Source organism: Ixodes scapularis, unplaced genomic scaffold (genome assembly GCF_016920785.2).
Source record: "Ixodes scapularis isolate PalLabHiFi unplaced genomic scaffold, ASM1692078v2 PGA_scaffold5__190_contigs__length_132052651, whole genome shotgun sequence".
Taxonomy (NCBI): domain Eukaryota; kingdom Metazoa; phylum Arthropoda; class Arachnida; order Ixodida; family Ixodidae; genus Ixodes; species Ixodes scapularis.
Genome location: NW_024609880.1, coordinates 123,907,177 through 123,925,212, shown reverse-complemented (window position 1 = coordinate 123,925,212; position 18,036 = coordinate 123,907,177). Strand labels below are relative to the sequence as shown.

The 18,036-nt window shown below is 46.1% G+C and overlaps 1 protein-coding gene across 2 annotated transcripts; it reads right to left on the bottom strand.

Annotated features, from left to right (window-relative positions):
• Positions 1-1,451: 1,451 nt before the first annotated feature.
• On the bottom strand, positions 1,452-12,644 carry LOC8037141 (regulator of nonsense transcripts 3A). 2 transcript variants are annotated; one of them, XM_029981917.4, is made up of 9 exons: positions 12,326-12,644; positions 12,089-12,195; positions 9,859-9,965; positions 8,750-8,959; positions 8,036-8,105; positions 7,214-7,397; positions 5,193-5,623; positions 2,814-3,030; positions 1,452-1,721 (listed from the first exon to the last, which is right to left on the bottom strand). In XM_029981917.4, the coding sequence occupies exons 1-9, from the start codon at positions 12,425-12,427 to the stop codon at positions 1,554-1,556; spliced, it is 1,596 nt and encodes a 531-aa protein (XP_029837777.2). In that variant the 5' UTR covers positions 12,428-12,644; the 3' UTR covers positions 1,452-1,553. The 2 variants fall into 2 exon arrangements, with proteins under 2 accessions (XP_029837777.2, XP_040359125.1); XM_040503191.2 differs by having other exon boundaries at positions 7,214-7,387; positions 8,035-8,105; positions 12,326-12,621.
• Between the last annotated feature and the right edge of the window lie 5,392 nt (positions 12,645-18,036).

The following is an 18,036-nucleotide window of genomic DNA, read 5'->3' as shown; positions in this document are numbered from 1 at the left end:
CTTGACGTAATCTTCACAGCCTGCGTCGGTACGCTTGAGGTTGAGCAACCGAACGACAACAATGATGGCTTTGTTGTGGCTGGTCACCGTCAAGGTGCAGTCGTGGGCCTGGGAGAGCGGGTACGCAAGTCCCACCACTGCCGAAGACTCTCGCTCGCCGAGGTGCAGGATGCGGGAAGCATTTGGCAGACACAAGTCTTGGAAGAGATCTGTCAAAGGAAAGCCGAAACACCCAAACAATCACACATGCATACGAATGCCGAGTCGACGGGTTTGAATTCCTGCCGAGATGCCCGCAATTTGCCTCAAGTTCGTTGCGGAGAAGGCAGCACATAGCTCAGACTTCACTTACCCATCAAAAGAGTCCCAGGTGGTTTAAATTTAACCCCCAGTCCCTTGCTGGGGCAAACCAGATATGTAAACCACCAAAGTTTGCTTCAATCTTTTTTTTTTTTTATGCTAGCTATGATCTGTTGTCACACAGGTCAATGCTCTTCAGACTTGGATTTACTAGTACAAGACCAAAGAAAATACCAATATAAATGATGCTCGGAACGTTCATAGCTGCTTGGCGACTTACGTGTATTCTCCCAAGCGAAGGCAGGTCGCAGTAGGAGCCACATAAAGATGTAGAAGTGCGAGCGTTCCATGTGCGAGATTCTGACCACGGGTCGATGGTTGTGCCGATGACTCGAGTGAACAAGGAAAATGAAGTTACAGGCCATGTCCGAGGAAAGAAAAAGAAGTCCATCTCTGTCAATGCCCACCTTGAACATTTTATTTCACTAAAGATATGTTGTTCCCCTCCGTTCTGCACAGAATCAAAAGGACTTTCTAACCTGTCTGTTATAAACCCATATTTAAAAAAATATACATTTTGGAAGTTCTCTTTTTACCAGTTTTTCTAGGCATCTTTTGCACTTGCCACAGTGCAGTGTTTTCAGAACTATGTATTCAGAAAAAAAACAACCTAGAAAGTCTGAAAACAACCTGGCTTGTTCGAACCACAGCCCGAGGTCATTAATGTAGTGACTGAAGTAATTTAATACTGCTTGCATTATTGTTCTCAACTCGATACATGGTGTGTAATAATTATCAAAGGGCAATCACAATTCTGTCCTCGCTATATAAATATAATTGGTTCATAACAATGAAGGTTGTTTCCTCTTTTGTTTGCTATGATGCCATTCTGCCTACCCCAGCCGGAATCATTACCTACATTAAAAGACCAATCGTGGAAAGGCTTATTGCGTGTGAACGTGATTTCTGGTCTCACACAGTCTGAAAACAAATACACTTTCTCTAATGGAAAGCCTTCATTTCTCACCCCTACTTCAAATGTACAGCTCAAACAAAGCAAGCCATTATCTGCACAAAGCATAAAATGAAGCAGCAAAACCGGTCTTTACGAAGCCCTAAAACACTCCACAAGCCACAATACAGAAAGGAGGTCGGGTCAGTGTTCTCTTTATTTACAAAACGATGGAAGCAGGCTTTGCCTCCCCGAGTCGGCCCGAGAATTAAAAAAAGGAAGGTAAAGGGGGCACAACAGGTCACTCCTCTTCCTCTTGCGCAGACAACGTTTTGGCGGAGGACGATTTTGAGCCTGTGTTCCGAGACGACTTGCCGGACGACGGAGTGTCGTCTTGCGACGAAGAGCCCGGCTTCTGCGTCGTCCCCCTGCGCATTCCGGGTCGGTAGATCTCGATCGAGGGCCGGTCCTGTCCAGAGAGATAAGCAGGCACCGCTAGAGTACCCGCACGGGCCGTTTTTCGAACACCGTTTGGGTGTAAAAACTTTGTGTAAATAAACCAACGAACTGATTGCAATTAAAATTTTCATGAAGGTGTCTTTAAGTGGAGCATTTATCCTACTAAAATATTATAAATAAAGGTTTTGGTGAAAAAAAAAAATATTAAGCCTTAAAAACATTTTTTTTTTTTTTGTGTACAGGGAGGAAAACGGCAAAAACTGTCCGGGAGACGCTGCTCCTCTAAATGGTACCACGCATGCTAGGATCTGCCGAATCTGCTTTCGGGTAGTAATTCATCTCAAACAAGCTTTCACGTTTTCGCTTTGTGTTCTGCCATCTATGACAGACGGTTTTGGCCGTTTTCTTCCCTGTGCCTGGGAAGAAACAGGTTCTTTTAGCCTTAAATTATTTTTTTTTCTGAAACCCACACTTATAAAATTTGTGTAAAAAAGTTTCATTGCACTCAGTTTATTGGTTTATTTAAACTACAATATCTTTCACGTCCTAAAAGTACTAGAAAACTCCCTGTATTTGTCAAGGTAAATCCTTAGGCCTAACTGTGAGTTAGGCCTAGATGGGTAAGTTGCCCGGGGTCACTAGGGCCATACTGTGGGCCACATTACCTGCTCGCCAACCACTATACTCCATTTCACTTCAAGTGCGAGCGTAGCAGAAGCTACAAGAATGAGCTTCAGGCTTTGGCATCTTTGCCAAGCACGTGTGGTCGTGCAGTGCAAGCATTATTCGGGGCACCATGCTTGTACCTTCGGCTTTGCAAGCGCATAAAGTAAAACATAATATAGTCGCTGCATATGCCCCAGAAGAGGGCAAAGTAGCGTAAACTCGAGCACCATCACCTGGTGACCAGTTCCAAATGCAGCTAAGGCCCTAACTCGGCTAGCATTTGACTTCGTGAATGGACAATGAATGGTATAAAAAGGAATATGTATGTCCCGTAAAAAGAGTAAAAAAAAATGGATGTGGTCTCTATTAATTAGGTTGACTTAGGGTAGGATAGGGTAAGGCAAGTTAAGGTAGGATAAGGTGGGTAGGCACATACCTTATTCCGGATCCTCCGCTCTGCGCGTGGATCCTTCTGCTTGGAAAGTGATGTTTCCTCGGACGTGGACGCCCTGTCCCTGTCCTTCTCTGTGGCTCTGCTCTCGGCAGGTGAACTCCAGGAACTTTCCGCGGAGGGCCGCTCGTCGTCCGCGACTTTGACTGTGGAGGAGGACTCCTGACTCTGTGTTGTGCTAGAAGACCCTGTTGAATTTTTCCTTGCAAAGGAGAAGAAGAAAATGTAAGGCAACCATAATAATTAGGTGCTAACAAGGGCTACATGAGCATGAACAAACTAAGATTGGCCTGTAAAATCTAAATTCCAGTCACCAAACCGAGAAATAATGCCAAACCGAGAAATTACAAAGTACAGATGTACAGATTAAATCAAGATTGAATGTTTGCTCTTATATAGACAGGGGGGCAACAACTCAGACATGTCCAGATATATGAAAGTTTAGGATACCCATTTGAACATTGGAGTACAGTAGTTGATTTAACCAACAAACAGTAGTATTGAAAATCAAGCTTGGCGCAGTATGGCCATAGCAGCTTTGCACCATAAAGCTTGTAATCAACAACAGTAGTATTGAGTAGAGTAGTATTGAAAAATTTTGGATGCTTTGACTTTGAATACGGATGTAATAGACCACCTGAAAGAAATGTCCAGTATCAAGGTGCATGCTAGGTTTGTAGTTACATGCACTGTACATTCTGGCATCTGCAGCAGTCATTTCATAAGGCGAAAATAAAGAAAACTTTCAGCCTTTCGACTCCGGTGAAGAAGGAAGACCAGCGAAGCTGTACTATGATGGGACGACCTCAAGCACGACGCCTAGAGGAAGACGTCTAGGACGACCTCAAGGACGACTTCTAGGACAACCTCCAGGATGACCTCAGGGACGACGTCTAGGACGACCTCAGGGACGATGTCTAGGATGATGCCTAGGACGACCTCAGGGACGAAGTCTAGGACGACCTCGAGGACAACCTCCAGGACGACTTTTAGGACGACCTCGAGGACAACGTCTACAACGACCTCAAGGACAACTTCTAGGGCGACCTCAAGGATGACTTCTAGGACGACCTCAAGGACAACCTCTTGGGCAACCTCAAGGACGACATCTAGGACGACCTCAAGGACGACTTCCAGGACGACATCTAGGACAACGCCTAGAGAAATTAAGCCTTTCCACTCTGGTGAAAACCAGAGTGGAAAGGCTGGAAGGTTGCCGCCATCTATGAGCGAGGCCGACAAGCCGGTTGTCTGGTTGCCGCCATTGCTCACAGATGGCGGTAGCTGTCCAGAGTTCTGTGTCGACAGTTCTTTGCGGGGGACACGATCCTCGGGAAACTAGCCCTTAACAGCTCCACTGTAAAACAAATGACACTTTATGGGTGGAACCAGCTGAACATTTAAGGAAGGAGAAAAGACAACCACTCCTTCCTTAAATGTTCAGCTGGTTCCACCCATAATGTATCATAACCAACTAGCTCAACTCATTCCGGTAGTAAATGACACCTTGCACAGACTTTCAGCATCACCTTATTTTAGTGACTTACTTGGAAATTTTCTTTTTTAGAATCAAGGCAAGTACATGGACCATCTGTAATTACACTTCTAAAGTGCTCCTTGGAGCTGGGAAATTCAGATAAGGGTCTATTATTTCTTACAAGTCTACTTTAGCTTTGTTAAGTAGGCTTCCCCCACAATGCAGGCACACAGTGGCAAAGCCACAACCACGGCTGCAGTGTTGCGTTTTCACAGCATATCGGTGCATGTGTGGTAACTCTCCTTCCAGTGGCATCAAGTAAAAACAAAAACTATGATTTGTTATGTGGATGTTCAGACATCATTTAGGTAGTCTGACTTGATATGGCATTTAACGTCTCCACTTTCTAATTTAATTTTTCTTTAAGAAGTAAGTACTGCACTGCAACTATCATGAAAGTGTGGCAAAGGTGATTTTTGGAATAGACAATATACAAACACAAAATATGCATGTTAGAATCGAGGACACATTCAGAATGGCGAAAATCGGGTACCACTCTTTGGCAGAATCGTTGTATGGTAAATTTGGTTGGCCCAAACAAACTTTTTAGCCTATTAAATTCAACATACCTCGTACCCCTTACTACATATCTAACCCAAGCACAGCTGTGCCAACTGACCACCGCCAACCACAGAAAGATGCCATCAGAGACCTAAAAAGCAAGCAATTATTGGATATTAGAAGGACATCCAAACACTATTGGGCAAGATGGAATGAGGCTTGCTACCTAACAGCCATCAAAATACCATCTCATTTACATCAAAGGTCCTACTGCCCGTCTCAGAAGAACTTGCAAGAATGGCCATTTTAATCCCTGTGGTTCCTACCTGTGGACCTGTTCGGACTTGTACTTGGGACCAGAGTATTCCTTGTGCTCCTTGGAGTAATCCTTATGCTCCTTGGAATACTCTTTGTACTCCTTGTGTTCCTTGGAGTACTCCTTATGATCCTTGGAGTGGTCTTTATGTTCCTTGGAATAGTCCTTGTGCTCCTTCGGATACTCCTTGTACTCCTTCGAATAGTCCCTGTGTTCTTTGGAATAGTCCTTATGATCTTTGGTGTAGTCCTTGTGATCCTTGGAGTAGTCCTTGAGAGGCCTGGAGCTCTTCGGGCGGTCCCACTCCTTGCGAGCAGTGCTGCTTGCCGTCGTGCTGCGTGCTGCAAGCTTAGAGGGTCCCGGTGTGGATGCAACCTTGGGCACCACACCGCTGTCCTTGGAAGACGGCGGATCCTGCTCTCGGACAGGGTTCCTCAGCACCTGCTCAGAAACATAAGAGGTCAAGGGCAACAACATGAGAAGGTGTAAAATGGCACTCAAGCGACTTTTCCATTCACACCTAAACACAAGTTTTTGTAGATTGTTTTTTCCCAAAGGTTTTGACCAAAAGTGAAACAAGTTAGAAAAATTTTCACTCCATGGATATAGGCTCCACAATCCTAGCACTAGTGGAAACGCACATCGCAATGTCCTTAGAACACTCGGGCGGTTATTAAAGGAGCACTTGAGTGCTTTTTGTTGAAGCTCGTTTTTGATGGCATATTGCTTGTCGGGCTTTAGTCAGTAAAAACGACCAGTTCTACATGGCAAGACATCCCAGTAAACTCACAGCAATTGAAATACATGGGCACCATTTTTCTTAGGGGGCCATGCTCGGGTCGCAACTGCCTCCACAAAATTTTGACCAATGAAAATAGTTTGTTGCGTGGAGATTCCAATTGTTACTACTAGTATTATTGCTCCTTTTAGGTGCGTTGTACATTATATTTTTCCAAAAAACATCAAACCCTTTGGGTGTAAGAGACGTCATACAGCAATCATTGTTCGAAAGCACCTTCTGACGGCACCCCCTGGGGCCCTATGTTGCACGGCGGGATCAAGCGGGACGGGGACAAAGCCGTCTGCTGCGGTTGGTCAGCGGCGCAGCGGTGACCAATCAAAGTGGACGGCGTTGTCCCGTTCCCCTTGGTGCTACCGTGTAGCTTAGGGAACCTGGTTCCAGCTACAAGGCGCAGAAAGAGGGGCACGTCACAAGCTTCTATTCGAATTTTAAATAGAGAAATCGGCCACCGACGAGTTTAATTTTGGGTTTTTAGAATGCTAAGGGCCCGTAGATTACGTAGATTTCAGAACCCACTTGGGGGTGACCCTTTAGCAGAGCTTCCGACTCACAAAGCTGTACAAAGTAGTACAAAAACGTGCAGTTAACGGAAATTACTCTGTCCCTCGCAGACACCTAGCCAAACCCATAAAAACGGGACTGGACGTAGCAATAAATATGCATTACTGCACATCCAGCAGTAAACCACATTTTGCAGTCTATTTTTCAGGTCTTTGCACTTTTTATCGGTAGGTCAGGAAACCCTTATACGTACTGGTTGGAAGGAACCCCTAAACATCTCAGAAACAGTTGACAAACTGTTTGCAATGGCTAAGAACGTAACGGCTACAAGTCAACAAGCCTTGGAAACGAGCACTATACACACTAGAAAAAGGTGGGAATAACTTGTTTCACGGTGACATATGGGTATATGTTTCGACTACCCAATAAGTACAGGACTCTTCACCAGACGGCAGGCTGCACTCATTGCCTTATGAATACATAAACAAGGAGCACACGTCCCCTTCCAGCCAGCCATGAACATGGTCACTCATTGCGACTAGCACTGAACTCCAGACATGCGGAACACTACGCTCAGTGTCGCAGCGCTTCATCATTCGCAAAGTTATTTCAATAGACTGCGACGATGGGCCACATGCACGCTTCGTGGGAAGGTACACACGCTGGACTTGTCCCTAGACACTGCAAAAGGCTTGTCGCACGAACTGAGAGCTTCTCCGTCCACTTGCCTTGACCACTTTGGCCTCCGCCTCGTTCTGGGAAGGCTCCTCGTCAAAGTCCTTGACGCTCGAGTCCTTGGAGCGTTCCCGGTCCACCTTGCGGCGCCGTTTCTCCTCGTCACGCAGCCGCTTCTTCTCCACCTCGCGCCGCTTGCGCTCCTCCCGGCGCTCCTCCCGCAGTTTCTGGGCAGCCGTCAGACGGGCGAGCAGGGGCGGCAGTTTAGTCGAAAACGAGCGCACGCTCGCAACCGATTAACCTCGCCGGCTCCGATCTGCCAAGCGAGCTGGACACGTGACAAACGTTTGCAAAAGACCCCCCCACTTTGTTTTAGTCAACTATATACCAGTTTCCACCTGAAGAACCGTAGTAAAAAAAGGCAGGCTCCTCGCAAAGCATTACTGACTGTTGTTCCCTTTATGTTGATAATTAAGATATATGTAGGTGAATTTTAGATTAGGTATATGTTATCTTATCAAGATATACACATTCCAAATGCCAAAAGCGTTGCTTTTTCCTGACAGCCAAATCTTGTAAGAACTACTTTGCGCCGCGTATCACTCTTCACCAAGCACTTCCTCGATAGCCAGGCCATAGTGCTGGCCTTTCCACATCGCTTACTTGAGGCCAACGTCGGGCACCGATTGGGACTTCAGTCATTGAGGACGCGGGTCCCAGCTGCCGAAGCAACACTTGTGTTCAAACTGTGCCCCTTGCTGGCCTCCAACGTGGAAAATCCGGGACCATGGCTTTATTACTTAGAAAATGTGGACTCCACGCATCCGCTGCTTCTAAACAAGCTCAGATATCCAGCATCCGCTGCACATCATACCAGCTTCTCCAGTTTCCTCTGCTGGAGGTACTCGATGAGCGGGGTGACCACCTTCAGGCAGCCGTTGTTGGCTGCAATGCAAAGAGCGGGACACGCTTAAGGGAATTCAGAGTAGGTCGGCAGATCCTCACAAAGTTCCGTACTGCACTGTGCGCCGTTTAGCTCATACGCCCGGGTCTTTCGAACAGCTTTTGTTTTGTCCGCAATGCACACCCAATAGTGAGGCTTAGCAACACGGACAGCTTTTAGTAAGAAAAAAAAAATGGAGCATGCTCTCACTGGCTGAAAACTATGAAATGTGACAGATTCCGGTCACTTTGATTTGCTTGTTCTCTGTGTTTTGAATGCAAAAGCACTGTATACTGCAACACTGTATTTCACTCGACGTATTCAAGCGCTTTCAAAGCAGGTAGTTTCTTCTGTTAATGTGCTAAATATGAAAAGATAAATGCAATGTTATTTTTGACCTTAAACTGTGGCTCTCATGATCTGAGTGATGGCTGCGCAGCATTGAGGAAATGTCGAAGGGAAACAGGAAGTCGCTACTTTTTAGTGAACGGTCAAGTGACACCTCCCTATGGGAAATTGGATTTACGAGGTATAAAATGTCAACCTATTCAGTGCACACAGGCATCAAGGCACACATGCAAATTGAGGTACACGGCACTGAATATGTGCATTGGGAAAACATTGCACCATGCAGAACAGTCTGTACCTTTGATTTCTTTCTCCCTGGACTCTATCTCCTCAATGTAGGTGTCGATGGAGGGTAAGGACACCTCTTCCGGCTGTTCCAAACTCTCCAGGAACTTGAGGTACTCTGGGTCCTGCTCGATGGTCCCGCATTTGGGGTCTTTCTTCCGAGTGCGGCGCTTGGGTATCTTCTGGAACGGAGCGTACTCCACAATGGCCGGGTACTCGTTACCTGCACAAAGTTGCGGAATGAGAAACGATTAACGAAAAATGAGTTAGAGGATGACAATTAATGCACAAAGTTACAGAATGACGAACGACTAAGACACGACATGAAAGAAACAGGCACGAGTTATGAAATCAGCCTAACAGACGACACAAAGCGAGCAAGCTGTGAAACTGGTTATAGTTGCTGACTGGACAAGAACTGCAAGGCATCTCTTTCAAATGGCTCTGGCACACGCTTGTTGCCTTCCTTCATGCTTTGGCTCCGCATGCAGGCTTGAAGCTCCCGAGATGACAAACAGGAAGCTCATGCCGAAGGTGAAACAACTGAAACCATCACCGGCTAGAGTGAGCCGATTCACTTCAAAACAATACAACCTCATAAAACATGGTAGATAAAAGGATGAAGATATCGAAGGTTAAAAAAAGATGAAGGTATGCTTGATAATGGCTCAAGTAGCAAATTACAGTGCTAGAAGACACTAAAGTGCATTACAGTAACAACTAGCTATGGACTGTAAAGTACAGTTATTGTACGTGCCACTTAATTATTGTTCATAAAAGGAAAAGAGCATTATGCCCACTATCTCGTGTAATACCCCTTGCAGGTCCTCAAGAAAAAATAAATAAAGTGATGATAAAGACAAACGCAAACAAAAGACAATGACAAATGACTGATCCGACCGCAAAGAACTCTAAATAATCTATAAAAAGCCTAAATTTCTTTGGGCAAATGAAGAGCAAGTTGTGAATTAAACTAACTATATTTGCCAGTATAGATACTCCAGTTTATTCACGAAAGAAAAGCCTCTCGTCGTAAGCTATTCTTTTGGTCAGCTATAGCTTTCTATTGCAAAGTTTCATGCCACCGAGAAGCAAATCGGGTAATGTAATGCCCACGCTCACCTTTCTCGTCCAGGAACACATACTCGTCAAATTTCTCCTTGAAAATGAAGATCTCTTCCTGGTTGATGAAGTTGATGTATGCCCTCGAGAATGCGTTCGGACCAAGGCTTCATGGCGGATGAATAAGAAGACACAACATTCAGCACACAAGCTCTAAGCCCACGATATGAGCTTGTGTCCAGCCGAGCAGGGTCATGGCTAGATGCTTGATGGTTTGCAAATTAAAGACCCCTCCCCTGTCTGTTTCCATTGCTGAACTCAGTCCCTGGTGTTTCTATTGCTGAACTCAGTCCATGGTGTCTACCAAAATTTGTTTGCAAATTCCCTTACTTTTTCAGCTCTTCCCTGACTATTCTATAAATATTTCCTAAAATGCAGGGGTCATTCCACGCTAAAGAAGACACAGCAATTTTTTCATGCTTGGGACTTGTACGAAAAAATCAATTTGGATAAAGAAGCCTCTAAACTCCAAGAAAAGATTTTTTTTTTTTTGTGAAAAAAATTAATTTTATTTTTGCTGATATGCTTAAAATTCCTAGAATTTGCATAAAACCCGTGTAGTTAAAGGCCGACGTGCAACCTTGGGTTTCTGCAAGGAAGATAATCCTCGTAGTGCTCCCCTCTGCTAAGCTGCGAGGGGAGCCAAGTTGGGGCAAGGTAAAACGTGGAGAGGATAAAGGAAAGGTGGTGGCGGGCAAAAGTGGAAAGTGCAAAGTGTACGTCGGCCTTTAAGAAAAACATTGTGAAAAAACGGTTGAATACCACAAAAATTTAGGTGGGCACCTGATTATTTAATAACATGCCCTATCTTACAGTAAAATACAAATATTGAGACACCATTTTGAGTCCAAATAGGAGCTCCAAAAAGAAAAGACTTTATGAGATTTCTTCATTCTTTCTAGTCAACTTGGAGTTAGGTGTCAGCTACAATAATTTTTTGGTCTGTTTTCATAAAACTAATAATTGAATTGCATGTGTTAAATTTTGAAAGCCTCATTTTGTTGCATTTTAATTAAACGACAAAATCTCCAGTTTATGCAGAAACGGCCCTATTGAGAGCCAGAAAAAGCACTGTGGACATCGGTGCCTGCAACTTTAGAGATAGCCAAAAAATCAATCCACATCATCTCTTCCAACACATAAAAAAATTAGAAAAGTAGTTGTGTTGTTGCTGAGAAATGATCTTTGAAAGATGAATCTCTCCAACCATGCCTCCAGGTGCCCGCCTCGTTGATGACGCACACCAACGTTCGCCAGCGAGGCGTCAACGGTGCGAGACGTTACCTGTGAGGCCTTCACTGCTCTCCTTTCTCAGTGTATTCTTCGATATATTTTGCTGAATAAAAGTCGCATTGTAAACAAACCAGTGGGCAAACATATTAATGTGAGCCCAAGGAAAAAAGCTCTTCTTGCTGAGCACAGTTTAAAAAGATGTGATTCGGGTTGCGCCAAGACTCTAGTTTCCAAGCAGAAACCTGCTTCAGCACGCCAGCTGAGTCTCATGCAACGTGTGTCACACACCATATGCGTCGTTTGTAGTTGCTGGGAGAAAGAAAAGCTGGATTTCCCTGACCGATGCTGATTTGGAAGGAAATTCCCTTACTTGCCTAGACTCACCAAATCCCCTGACAATTCCCTGTTTTCCAGGTTGGTAGGCACCCTGTCAATCTTAGCCGGCAAATAGTCCTCACATGGGGTTGGGATGAAGCCATTACGTCATACCAGTCCTAGACTACACTTCTGACTGTGCATTCCAAAGTGTACTTTGACAGACTGCCACGTGAATCATGACACTACAGCATGTAATACACTTCACTTAGGTATTGACAAGGTGCCACGTGAATCATGACACTACAGCATGTAATACACTTCACTTAGGTATTGACAAGGTGAAACCCCAATCTTAATTACAACGCATGGTGCTTGAAATACTATCCAGAAAATACGATAGAAGCAAGTGGTTTCGATCTCGTTAAATTGGCACGAACTCAATCATAGTTCTGGAATTGCTAGAATCATTTCGATCGGAATTCGCTACTGCATTTTTATAAGAACGACCTAAGCTAGTTTTGGTGGTCTAGGGCAAATGGCACGGAACTATTGTATCCTCACGCAGTCTTTAGGTACATTGGAGTGCTGTTTATCGTACTGTGGACAGAGCAATCTCGATGTGTGCTATGACTGCGTGTGGTCCATTCTACTGACGTAGCAAAGTGAAGGGAAGCCTGACCTCTTGTTTCCTTTGACGAAGTACATGTAGTCGTTTTCGGGCACCGGTGAGATCTGATCCAGGAACTGATCTTCCGACATAGTCGGCGGTAGTCGTCGAATCACTACCTGTGATCGTGAAAAGCAACGTAAACACGTCGATATAGCAGGTCAATGAAATCACTGCGCAAATGCGCAGCGCCACAGCACAGATTCCACAAATTCGGGACGTAAACAGACTCTGTTTCGGTGTGCTCACTTTTGTCAGAAACGACTTGTCCTTTTTTTCCTTCGACTTGGAAGCATCGCTAGAACTCCGACTCCTCGGAGAGCAGTCATCCTTCGGTTTTTCTTGCGTCATGTGCGAGCTGCGGTGTACGCTGCACTTTGAATACGCTCAGTGATATCCCGGAACTTTCGTGACGAATCGGTGGCTCGAGATTGCAAGCAAAACCAGAATAAATGCACAAATCGACTGCGGCCCCAGCGCATTCAGCAGCTCTCATATGGCGCACTCAAGCCATACTCAAGCTCAGTCCGCTCAGTCAGCTCAGTCGCTCAGCCGTAAGTACCCTAACTGGATAAGAACAGAAACCATTATATTGAGGTTTGGGCGGTAACTTGGGCCACCTTTGTCAACTAGCTCACAACAACAAATTTATCAAACTTGGCGCATTTTGCATTTACTCTGGTAACACTGTACTTTCATTTTTTTTTTCGGTAGGTGACGCGAGTTACTACCCACTACAAAAAGCAGTTTAGTGTTTATCTATGTCTTTGGTTAACTAATTAATAATAAATTTTGTGCTCAGTTTGTATACCGATAAATACATAAAATAAAACAACTGTACTTTTAAAACGCTTTTTTATGAAGCAACGAACTAAATAGTAATTTAACATAGAAAAGCTACATACAAACCAGATGGCACATAAGCCGCCTTTTCTTAAAGGAGCTGTGCAACGATTTTAACGTTGAAAGAATTGGCATTTTCTGCTTTTGATATTGTTCACTGTGTCACAAATGGCAGAAAACACACCTCCTTTCATCGCAATGTTGCGATTCCGCCGCGTAATAGCGAGGCAAAACTTGGAATATTTCTCGACCTGCAGCCACGAGCGGCGGCCATGAGAAACAAGCGGCGTGACGTCACTTGGGTCGTTGTAAGAAAGGTAGCAAGTTGTGCGAATACCTGCTCGATAAAAGGTAACTTTTTTTATAAATCTTGTCGTTCCAACATATATATAAATGCGTCAACACCCTGGTATCATCGACAAAACTTTTATTATACGGAGTTTTAGTGGCGCCATCTATCCTAGGTCCACAAAACCGCGAACAGCCGCCAGAAGCCGGAGGGGGAGGGGGACAGCGCCGGACGGGCAAGGACGGGTGGTCACGCGGTCGCGAGCGGATGAGTTCTCGCTGCTCGCTGACGGCTCTAAAGAGAGAACTTTTCCGGAACTCCGCGCCTACTCTAGTGACGTCACTGTGCACGTGACCCGGAAGACTATGCACGAGTTGAGAGGCGGCAAAAACCTGGATCTTTTTCATTTTTTTAAATAAAAACTAGGGTATCCAGGCAAAACCTGTTTTCTGTAGTTCACTGCAGAAGTGTCAGGCATCAACTTCCACAATTATTTAAGCAAAGCCCTGAAATTGTTGCACAGCTCCTTTAAAGGGGCCCTGCAATCATATTTAAGCGTCTACCTTTTTTGCGGTTTCCACGTATCTTGGGGTCCGGGCAAGCCAGCGGGCACGGAGAGAGTAACTAAATATCAGTGCGTCATATTTTAACCGGACGACGCGGAAACCACCTCCACCGACGAGGGCGACCCGCGGTACCGAAAGCGCGCAAAATGTGACGTGTTTGGTCCTAGGCTTACTACTGGTCAGAGCCGCTAAAAGCTTTTTCGTAGTCGAAATACAAAATATAACTGGCGCGACCCGTTTCAATTATTTATAAAAGAAGTTTTTGTTCAGTATTTTAGATCAGAAAAGAAACAAATGGAGTTTATAAAGTACGGAAACAAGAAAAGACCCGTCGACATACCCGCCACCAAGCGGCGGAAAAAACGGCGCATACTAGAAATAACTAGTGGGATGAGGCTACGACGAACGGCCAGCGTAGAAAAGCCCCGGATGTACGCGGCGGCGCTGCGGTCGTATACCGGCTCAACGATCCGACCGGTTCCGAGCGTTCCGAAGGCCTTCGGCGCGGGCCCTGCTGGCCATTTGGCCATTTGGCGGCATAGCAGCGCGAAGTGGCTCCCGTTCTGAACTGATCTTTACCCCGTGTTTGTTGTCGCTTGTGGCCAATGAAGTGTTATGCCGAAATAGTCTTTAATCGCGCAGCAAATGCAATGCGAGCCGCCCCGGCCGCCCGCTTCATAGAGCCTATCCAACATATGCTTTAGTGGCGCCCTCTCGAGCCGTTTACCCGGAGTGCGGCAACCGTGAACGCTCGATGAGCTCACTACCCCTCCTCTAGTTCATGGCCACTCAAGCCAGGACCTACTACGTCATGAAGGAGGGTATTTTTTGCTTGTTTTTGTAATTCTAATTTGCCTATAGCTTTTAAAATAATGCGAAATTTGAGAAAAGAAAAGTTTGATTAAGTTACTACGTTCAGTGCGCTCAGGTTCGGTGCAAATTAAAACCAGTCAAAAAGTCATTGCAGGGCCCCTTTAATGTATTGCAATTACCTACTGCCGCAAAAGAGGTTTATAGACAGAGTTACTTTACGTCCAGTTGGAAGCATATTCCGAAGTTGGATAGGCTCACGGACCTGTCGGCTCTCCTTGTACCGCTTGGGGGGTACGGATGAATGCTGCTCAAAAGGCGCGAGGCTGTGGCTAGAGCACTATATAGCTCCTACGGAGCAGAGTAGCGCAATCCTTTGAACCTCGTGTTTTGCCGACAAGATGGCGGACAGAGCGGCTCGGCGCGAGTCACGTGGTACTCAGGGTTCCAAGAGGCGGCCCGCCCTATGGGAGAATACATGGAGATCGATACAACACGGCTGATTAAAAAATGAACGGCGAGTTCACACTTTTCAAAACTAGTCTGTCGTGAAGTTAGTAAAGCACTAAACACTTTGTCAAAGTTTTAATAATATCGGATGCGTGTGCAAATTTTGAGAAGGCAATTTTCAAGGCAATGGCGTTTGAAGCAGACGATTTTTGCTCGCAGCGGAGTTGGGCTTTTCGGGTTGGCCGGAGCGGGTCACGTGAATGGTGTGACGTCGCCGTGTCGTCTGCTGCATGATGCCGCTCAAGCAATTTTTTAAAAAAAGTCAGGTTCTTGCGGGTCACAAAACTTAGCGCAAATTATTCTAAAATGTTCCATTATTATGTCACAAACGATTGCCATTCCGTATATTCCCACAATACTGAAGAAACAACGATTTTCTCACGTTCTCCATGCATTTCTGACCGCAGTTGGAACCTCCGGGCGTTCGCCGCTAGTCGCCGAGAGGCGGCGTTCTAGATTGCGCTACTCTGCTCCGAAGGAGCTATATAGTGCTCTAGCTGTGGCCAGAGCGGCAGTGTAGAGGGCGCGACCCCAACTTCCGGACGTGTTGCGTTGGCTGCAGCCCTCCTGCTGTCCGGACTGAAGGCCCAGGACCTTTAAAGCCACAAAGAGCACTCCGGACGGCCATGTTGGGACAAAACAAATTGACCTTCTGGAGCGTTGCGGAGGCTGGGGGGCAGCGTGCTGAAGACACGTTTTCTGCTCGCTCGTCATCATTCGGCGAAGACGTTTTCTAAAGCCATGTGTAAACGGTGAGAATTTTCTTAGAGAACACGTGAAAATTTCCACGAAGGCGCAGCACTGCAGAAAAAAGGCACAACTCGTCGAAAGCACGTTTCGTCCGCGTGCCAAAGCCTCCTTGGCACGCGGACGTGCTGCATCTCTGTGCCTTCGCACGCTTCGATACTTATCATGAATCGACGCCGTGGCAAAGTTTCGACGGTGTGTCGCGCGTAGATGTCTTCTGGATCGCCCAGCTGTTCCAACAAATTGGTATCAATAAAGGAGAGAAAAAAATCAGAGTTCGCTATTATGCACGATAAACCATGGCTATGTTCCAAATCTACTCGAATGAATCACGTGACAGCACAAATAGAGGCAACGCTGTGGAGGAAGGTAGGTTTTTTTCAACGCAAAAAATAGAAAACGGAAAGATAGAATTTTTTTTTTTTTAACGCGGCGCATATGGTCGTGTGCAATCTGTCGCCGTCGCCCCTCTTCCGTCACCGCTGGATCAAGGTCGTTTCTGGACCGCGAGTGCCGCAAGCTACAAATACGGTCGTAAGAGTAAAGTAAAACACTGCTCCAGAGGCACGCACTTTGCACTTGCGAAACATATCCACACGGCGTCGATTCGTGATCGATATATCCAAGTGTGCGAAGGCAGGGACGCGCGTTTCAAGGAAGTCTTGATAACTCCACGACACCGGCGAGACTTGCATTTGACGTGTTGCGCCTTTTTCCTGTGGTGATGCACCTTTGTAAAACTTTCCACGTATTCTCAAAGGCAATTCTCACCGTTTACATTGGGTTTTAACAAGCTTTTTCTGCGATTGACGTCGAATGAGAAGAAAACGTGTCTTCAGTACGCTGTCGCCCAGCCTCCGCAACGCTCCAGAAGATCAATTTTCCGTGTTCCAAGATGGCCGTCCGGTGGCCGCATTTGCGCTTGCGTGCGATAGAGCACTATATAGCTCCTACGGAGCAGAGTAGCGCAATCCTTTGAACCTCGTGTTTTGCCGACAAGATGGCCGACAGAGCGGCTCGGCGCGAGTCACGTGGTACTCAGGGTTCCAAGAGGCGGCCCGCCCTATGGGAGAATACATGGGGATCGATACAACACGGCTGATTAAAAAATGAACGGCGAGTTCACACTTTTCAAAACTAGTCTGTCGTGAAGTTAGTAAAGCACTAAACACTTTGTCAAAGTTTTAATAATATCGGATGCGTGTGCAAATTTTGAGAAGGCAATTTCCAAGGCAATGGCGTTTGAAGCAGACGATTTTTGCTCGCAGCGGAGATGGGCTTTTCGGGTTGGCCGGAGCGGGTCACGTGAATGGTGTGACGTCGCCGTGTCGTCTGCTGCATGATGCCGCTCAAGCAATTTTTAAAAAAAAGTCAGGTTCTTGCGGGTCACAAAACTTAGCGCAAATTATTCTAAAATGTTCCATTATTATGTCACAAACGATTGCCATTTCGTATATTCCCGCAATACTGAAGAAACAACGATTTTCTCACGTTCTCCATGCATTTCTGACCGCAGTTGGAACCTCCGGGCGTTCGCCGCTAGTCGCCGAGAGACGGCGTTCTAGATTGCGCTACTCCAGAGCCGTTTATCGAGAGAGTTTGGCCATACATTGGTTTGAATAGGCGAGCATCTCTGGGCCAACCACAGGCCGCAAAACAGCCCCTAGCGGTGGTCGTGAGCTCTTAATTTGTGACACGACTAATTCAAGCCGTTTTAGCGTCGCTAGAGTTAAAAGGTGTAACTCTCAGTGACTGAAAACTTTGTGCGTGCGAGGTTTTCGTCACGCCAATATTCAAGTGTAGAATAAACGAACGTGCACTCCAAACCAGGACCGACTTGCTACAAACAGCGTCTCAGCTGAGACGGTGAAAGAAAGCACTGCCAAAGCCAGCGCACGAGCCGAGCGGGACTCCGCGTCTCCAGACGCTCGCGCGCCCGACCCTTTGCACTGTTTTCTTTCCGCCAGTCCCAGGACGCTGTTCTAACAAGCCAACATCAGCAGTGCAGAGAAAGGCATGGTCACGAGTGCGTGGATTTGGAAAGTGGCTCCTATGCACGAGTTCTCGTACAAACAAAAGCGTTTTGCTGAGCTAGGTTCACGCGCGTGTACCTTTGTCTTCACTGCCGACATTTGTGAGATGGAGCAGAAGAGAGGCCGAGATTGAACGCCTGTATTTCACGCTTTGAATGTCGT